This window comes from Acipenser ruthenus, chromosome 13, assembly GCF_902713425.1.
Source record: "Acipenser ruthenus chromosome 13, fAciRut3.2 maternal haplotype, whole genome shotgun sequence".
In the NCBI taxonomy this organism is placed as follows: domain Eukaryota; kingdom Metazoa; phylum Chordata; class Actinopteri; order Acipenseriformes; family Acipenseridae; genus Acipenser; species Acipenser ruthenus.
In genome coordinates this window covers 21,633,795-21,642,022 of record NC_081201.1, presented here as the reverse complement: position 1 = coordinate 21,642,022, position 8,228 = coordinate 21,633,795, and the positions used below count along the sequence as shown (strand labels likewise).

Genomic DNA, 8,228 nt, shown 5'->3' with positions numbered 1-8,228 from the left:
ATTTGTGATGGTAAATTCGGGCTTTACTCATTACTGTAGCATGTTTTTTATGTGAAAACTATCATGGAAAAATATTCCTTCTTTTTTAAGCTTATAAAATATATTTATTCATATTGGCTAAAGTATGGGTTTGCATTATATAACATTAGTGGATACATTTAAAGTGCGGCGTGATTTTAATAATCACGCATAAACATACAAGCCAGAGTCCCCTTTCCTGCATTGGATCATTCGGGCGCCCCTTTCCAGAACGAGATTGGTAGAATTAACATGGCCCAGTCATTTGTGTCAGGTATATTTATCGACCAATATGCGCATTGCCTGCACAATTCCTGTAAATATGAACAATGGAATGTACATAGCATTGCGCCTTTGCGCAGGTACAGTATAAGCGTTTGTGTATCTTGTATTTCAGAAACAGTTCATGTGTAGCTGATAAACCAAACTTTGGGGGGGGGGGGGGGGGGGGGGGGGGAATAAACACGAAAAATCCCTGCAAGGGCTTCACTTAAGAGGAATGTAATTGAGCAAAAACGGATGACTGATGAATGGATAATAGAATCTTAACTAGCAATAAACAATAAATAGCAGCCAGCTCTGCGAGGATCTAATCACCCTCTCACCCTCTTCCAAGGCCAATAGAAGCAGAGCCGCCTCAACCCCAAATTCATCCCGAAACGGGTGGTCGGATACAAAACGCGGAGTGAAATTGGAATACAAAAAAGAAAACAAAAAAGAAACGAGCATCAGCAGCGCTTTGCAGACTTACTACATGGTTATAAACACATTCAAAACAAACAACAACAAAAAAACCATTTACGTTTCCACAATAACAATCGAATCATGCCTTTAGAAAAATGAAAAACATTGCGTTTAAAAATCCACTCATTATAACATTAGCACGCCATTCATTGGTCGCTTTCGTTTTTCAGATATTGCGCATTTTAAAATCATATACAGCCAAATAAATAAATAAATGAATAAATATATAAATGATCAACCTCGTCTGTCTTGCTTCTTTAATCGACGTTCAATTTCGTACGATATGTTTAAAAACATATGAAAATTGTGCCATTCACTATGTAATATATAATATTAAGAGGACAATAAAAAAGAACGTCAGCATACACTTATTAAAGAATGTATGTAGCGAAACTTGACAAATACCTCCTCGCTTTCTACTGGCTCCCTCTGTGTATGTAAATTGCTGTAGGTGGGTATTGGGAGCGAATCCGTTCCGTTTTGGTTGAATCCGCCTCTCCGTGTTCAGAGTTCCTTTTGACGCACTTAAAGAGTGTTCCCTCAACCTTAAGGGGAGTAATAGCGACCAATCATCAAGCCATTACAGGCTTCAGAGGAAGATGTTTGTGTGATTCCAACCCTAATTAGGCTCATGAACTAACAAATCGTTTGCACAACTGGTGAAGAATTGATCACATCCATGGATTGTCTGAGAACTAGGTGACCACCTTACAGAAGACTTTTTTCAGTCCTACCACAAACCTTTCTGCTGCTTTTCCAACTTAATCCTGCAGACAAACTTTCATCGATTTCCTGGAGTATTTTCTTTTAACGAGCTCGCCTGCTTCTTTGCTTGCGCTGGGGATCTTTGACTGGTAAAAATCATGTTTCAGCCAGCACCAAAGAGGTGTTTTACTATTGAATCTTTGGTAGCGAAGGATAGTCCACTGCCTGCTTCCAGAGGCGAGGAACCCATCCGACCAGCGGCCCTTAGCTATGCAAACTCAAACCAGATGAACCCTTTCTTGAACGGCTTTCACTCTAGCGGCAGGGGCGTCTATTCTAACCCAGACTTGATGTTCGCAGAGGCGGTTTCTCATCCTCCAAACTCTGCCGTCCCGGTTCATCCAGTCCCCCCTCCACACGCGCTGGCAGCCCATCCTCTTTCCTCGTCTCACAATCCTCACCCCCTCTTTGCCAGCCAGCAAAGAGACCCGTCAACTTTCTACCCATGGCTAATACACAGATATAGGTATCTGGGACACAGATTTCAAGGTAGGTTTCGCTTTTGCGCTTCATTCTCTAACCTTTGCTATGCGAAAGTGTCTTTATAACGTTAAAAAGACGAGAATAATAATCAAGCAGTTCGTTTTAACAAGGCTGTATATATAGGATTGAAGATTTTTTACATTTCAAAAGAGCATGCCTGGGTTTTCATTTGTTACTGTAAATTGCCAATTGGTATGTACAAAGAAAACAAACCAATAGTTAAAACTACCGAACGAATATAAATATATGTTCAAATGTAGAACGTTTCGATTCATTTTAGGTCTTTTTTTTCACTCAAACGCGTTTCCATACGATAAGCAATTATTATTATTATTATTATTATTATTATTATTATTATTATTATTATTATTATTATTATTATTATTTAACTTTTATTAGTATTAGTTTACATATAAACATTTGAATCGTTTATTAACAAAAACAAAAACAAAAAGTTATGCGCACCAAATTGAAGAATACCAGGACTCAAATGTTTTAATGTATTTTTATTTTATTTTATTTAAATCGAGATCTGAGGAATGCATTTTATAAGTAATAAAAATTTAAATTAGAACAAAATGTAACGTTTACAATAAGATGCAAATCCTATGTTAATTTGGACGTTACAAAAAATAGCGTCTATTCTAGAGAGGCCTTAAGAATTTGACCATCATTTGTATCCAGACGAGAAGCCGAATTCATCTGCTCGCAAGTGCTAATGAATTTGTCCTTACATTCTGACCTTTGCTGTCTGCGCAAGCAGTTCTTATCTGTCGAGGCTGTGCTTCCCGTTTAGTAATATAATTATAGACGCAATATTCCTAAAACACACTATATTAGGGTTTAATAATATGCATTTAAAGAAAAGTTATTTTACAATAGCAATACCCTTTTTATTTAATTTTATTAACTAGAACATGGCATCGCATTTTAAATATTGAAACACATTACATGAAATAGCCTGTAGCCTGCATTTACTATATCTGTTTTATTAGTCTTTGGGATTTTTAATTTTTTTTAAAAGAAAATAATTATTTAGAAAACTTGCGCAATATTTAATTTGAATATAATTAGGTTAGCAGCTGTTTTACACGTTTGTTGTTATTCAATAAGGAAAGTTTGTTGAGAGAATCCTTTTCGTTTGAAAAATAACAAAGCCTACCTAACCTGTTTTACATGGTGGTTTGCAATATTGTAGTTTCTTTAACCTGTTCATAAAGATAGCTCCTGAAAATTAATGCAATACAAAAATATAATTGATGTTCAGTCTCTATTTCCCAATTGTTCGTGTATAACGTTAAATAGTTAGAAATGTATTTTGTGTAAAGTTTGAAACAACAATATGTTTAAAACTTCGTTTATATTATTGTCTGTGGGAGCGCTTTTAATCATTGACTTTAAAAAAAAGCTGTATGGACATTTCAAATACAAAAATACTGTCAAAAAAAATCTGACAAAAAAAAAAACTGAAATTCAAAAATATATTTTCCCAATTTCGTTATGCGCCTTTCAGTTGTATGACGGAAATGTAAACAGAGTACCGTTGTTTTGAATACTATTTTGGTGTTCATTCAAATTATATTTGTAAATGCGGTATTTTTCCACAGATATGTGGGCTTTCAATCAAATATTACAAATGCTTACTAAATGCATTTTGAAGTTGTTAATGGCTTAGTACTGTTGAATTCCATGCTGTTTTTTTATGTTCATGCAAAAAAAAAAAAAAAAATCATGTTGCAAAGTTGAAGATACGGTTGTTTTATTGTAATGTTTGTTATATAAATTGCTACAATTCTGTTAGATATTTAAAAACAAAGATTTTTTTCTTGGATTTGGAAAAATGACATGTAATTAATGTTGCTAGTGCTTTTTGCGTGGTGTTTAAAACCAGTTCAAGCAAATGTCCAAACGTCTGTTGCTCACATATACATTTAGAGTTATTGGTGTTTGTTGACTTGTCGAGGCAAACAAGGTGAGATAAACCCAGCATTAGTCTAATAACATAGATCATTCCGAAACTGAATGAGATTGTCGTGAAGCTGAAAGGGGAATCTAATCTCTGTCGTTGTGCTTTACTGTGTAGGGCACGAAACGAGTCCGGAGAGCTTCCTTTTACACAATGCACTGGCCAGAAAACCCAAAAGAATCAGGACAGCGTTCTCCCCGTCTCAGCTGCTGCGGCTGGAACACGCGTTCGAAAAGAACCACTACGTGGTCGGGGCCGAGAGAAAACAACTCGCACACAGTCTAAGTCTCACTGAAACACAGGTAAGATTTTTATTTTTTAAAAGAATGGATATGTTAAGAGCCATATTGAGAGTGCCATTAACTGATCAACTGCGAATTAGCATTATGTATTATTAAATACGGGTTTCTTGCTGTCTTTGCGCATATATATTTTTAAAATAATATTTTGTATTTATTATATGGAAAGTGAACAATTGAAAATTATAACCTGTGAAAATTAGGCATGGATGAATGCATTGATGTTATCGGATAATACTGTTGGTGGATTTGTTCATTTACATCTGATCACCTGCTCAGTGCTTACAGCCTACCAAAAAAGAAAATATTGAGAAAGGGGTCGTGTAAATATGTTAACGAACCCTAGCGCCTGTACCTAGTCCCTTGCTGCATACAAACCTATGCTTATCCATGAATGTCATTACAATTTACAATCATTCCTTCTGACAAAGTCGTCCAGATGATGTTTTATTGGTCTTTGGGATCATTTCACAGATTAGCTGAATCGAAAAACATTTGTGCATGGCACCGGGAAGAAAACGCTGTTTTCGCTGTGAGAACCAAAGCTTTATTTTTCTTTATGTGGAACTCATACAGCATAAACAGGATGCTGATATTAATACGCGTATCCATGCAGTACGACACATGCTTAAATACATATGCAGTCCCAACAGTTATATCCATATAGCTTTTTATAACAACAAACAATCTCTTCAATAATTGGCGCTGTAAGGCTATTTTTCGTCTTACGTTTGTGTTTCTCTAAATGAATGTAAACTGCACTTTCCCGTGCTGTTGTGCGTTACAGAATGGAGGATTGGGGTCAGCTGTCTCAAATCGTGCTGAATTTTACACAAGTGAAACTCGCCAGTGTTAGTAAAATATGAGTGACCCCTGAATATCTACTGTCTGGGTTCAAAGCTCCTTCCAAACGTTATTGATTTGTATGCGGATTATGTTGTAACCCTTTTAAGGGCAAACGGGGTTTTGATGCTATTGTTTTTTAAAACGTCTCTCCAACAAAACAACAAGGGGTTGTCAGCATTTTATTAGCTATTTTAACAAGGGAGCGGTCAGAATTAATTTCCCCCCCGGCAAGCGGTATTTAAGGTGGTCTTTGTGCTGGATGGATTCGGAGCTGGTTGGGATCTTTTGTCCCGGTGTCAACCCCTAGCTCTTTGACAAACGAGTTCCTTTTGGAGATCTGTCTTGAGAAATGAACCGGCCTCCCCCTCAATTAGCAGTCTGAAAGGAAATGAAATGCACCTTTATTCCAGCTCAGCCTCTCAGATCAGAGACTTTTGTATATTATGAATAATGTTTTAAAAAATTAGCTCGGTGAAATCGAGGGAAGTTTTGTATCCCTGCTATTAAAAATATTCATCTTTCTCTATGATCGCCCCATTATATAGACACCGATAATGACCAAATCGCAATCACTTGCTTTTAAAGCACGCTTAACTAAATAATTATAAAGTCAATGTTACATGTCGCAAAAAATAAACACACACACACACACACACACACACACACACACACGTAACAAAGGCACACATTTCTATTTTCAAATAAAAATGTAAATCAGAAAATAGCTCATCATTAACTACACCATGTAGGCCCTACACATACAACTAAAGTATATACAGTGTTTGTAGTAATTTATGCGATTTAAATAAGTGCTACAATATCCAATTTAAAATACTACGTTTTTAATTTAATGTAATTTTGTATACGTATTATTATATGTGTAGGCCTAGATGTATATTTTAAATTTGACGTTTGTGAAAGTTGTGTTTGATATTACAAATGGCTTCCGTGAATTTCATTAATATATATATATATATATATATATATATATATATATATATATATATATATATATATATATATATATATATATGTGTGTGTGTGTGTGTGTGTGTGTGTGTGTGTGTGTGTGTGTGTGTGTGTGTGTTGATAGACAATATCTAAAAACTGCAATTGGACAACCACTTGGTTATATATGGTGCAGAATTAATATCGCTGTGAACTCAATAGTCTTTTGTGACATCATAAACGTATACAACATATATAATTTAAGCTTATGCTGATATTAAAACAAAACCCAATTTGTTTGTAGGTAAAAGTGTGGTTTCAGAACCGAAGGACAAAATTTAAGCGACAGAAATTGGAAGAGGAAGGCTCCGATTCACAGCAGAAGAAAAAGGGCACTCATCACATCAACCGATGGAGACTCGCCACCAAGCAGCCGAGTCCGGAAGAAATAGACGTCACTTCGGACGATTAAGAACGAGTGATCAGAAACTCGAGCAGCGTGCAGCTTTCAGGATCACACAACCAATAGCGAGGTGTTGCCGAATGAAAGGGTAAACAAAATACTTCATCAAAACCTTTGGAAAGCGCTGAGAGGGTGAGGGGTCCAAAATGTGGCACTGCTACTGGCAGAACCATGGCATGGATCTGTTAATCAAACTCCAAGCACCGAGACCACGATTGACAGGTATTACATTGTATGCAGTCCACTTCAAAATCAAAACAGAAAAAACAAAACAAAAACAATTCCAATTCATATTGGACATTTGCACTTCAGAGAGACCCCAAATTTAATAATTAACGTTCCATACACGAAACCAAAATTCTTTTTTTTTTCTTTTTAGAAAATTTGAATGGCATGTTACCTGTTTTCCCAAACAGATATTTACACAAAAAAAAAACCTTAGGTTTTTTTTTTGGATGTTGTTGTTGTTGTTGTTGGTTTTTTTTTTTTGTTTGCTTTAGGAGAGGTTTCTGTGTGCTTCTATTTTTTTCTTCTTTTTTTACAACAACGTGCTGTTTTTACTTCTGGTGTCAAAGTGTTTGTGAATGCCATATGAAGTAGCAGTTCTTGCGTTATAGTGTTATATAAAAAATAAAATAAAAAAAAAACTGAAAAGATGTATACCACAGATCAAATACTTTTAAAGGAAAAAAAGTATTTAGGACATTCCTTATGTTCGTCACCTGAAGCTTTACAAAGTTACCGTGATCCTTGGTGTGAATATCAAGTTGGCAGTATCCGCCCCTGCCCTGAGCTGCCGCAAAGGACTATCATAATTGTCGATGGCCATGAAGGCAATGAGTTTTCAAGCACTGAGGGTTATTCCATGTTTATAGAGGTACTCAAAGTGAATGATGTTTCTGTAGCGTCCTCTTATCAGAATGTAAATATTGTTTGTATTTGTGTTGTTTGCTACAATTCTAACACAAAATATACTTCCAAGAAGTATGCCATTGTCAATATTTTGTCAATAAAGGTTTATCAATTATCTGCTCAGAGTAACTCATGAGACTTTTTCGGCAAGGTTTAGTTATTCATGTTTATTTGTTGTTGATATATATATTATTGTGAAGAAGTATAATGTATTTTCAAACACTACTTAATTTTTATACAGAATTATTAACCCAAGCCTTATGGAATATTTATGAATGAACAACGGAAGTAGGCCCTATTGTTTTTATTTTATTATTATATATGAATCTGGCGGTATGGTTTACGACAAAGCGACAGTACAGCAAAACATTTCTTCTAGAGATAAACTACTGTGGCCGTCGTTTCACTTCCTCTTTCGAGTTCAAATGTGTCCAGTCACGCGTGCTTGTTGTACCTGTTCGCATAGCTGAATCATTAAAAAAAACAAACAAAAAAATCTATATTGCTGCTGCAGGTAGGCAAATTGACATACACTTTTAAGCATGTGTGTGCATCATTTTGTTGTTCATGTATTTATTTTAATGTATTTTAATGTATAGGCCTACTGTATAAAAAGCTACACAGCGTGTACTATACAATTGCAGAGGACATTTTAAACAAGTCGTACAAACTGTAACATTAAAAGAATGTTGCTACCAATTTTGAGGTATATAAATGCCTGTTTTTTGGGGCAAGTGGTTGTTTTTTCATGCTTCATTTGCTTCTGATCCTGATAGACTGCATT

At 35.5% G+C, this 8,228-nt stretch overlaps 1 protein-coding gene across 1 annotated transcript; it reads left to right on the top strand.

Moving 5' to 3' along the window:
• The first annotated feature begins 1,265 nt into the window (after positions 1 to 1,265).
• On the top strand, positions 1,266 to 7,561 carry emx2 (empty spiracles homeobox 2). Its single transcript, XM_034031801.3, has 3 exons — positions 1,266 to 2,016; positions 4,094 to 4,278; positions 6,374 to 7,561. The coding sequence occupies exons 1-3, from the start codon at positions 1,626 to 1,628 to the stop codon at positions 6,539 to 6,541; spliced, it is 744 nt and encodes a 247-aa protein (XP_033887692.1). The 5' UTR covers positions 1,266 to 1,625; the 3' UTR covers positions 6,542 to 7,561.
• The last annotated feature ends 667 nt before the right edge of the window (positions 7,562 to 8,228 follow it).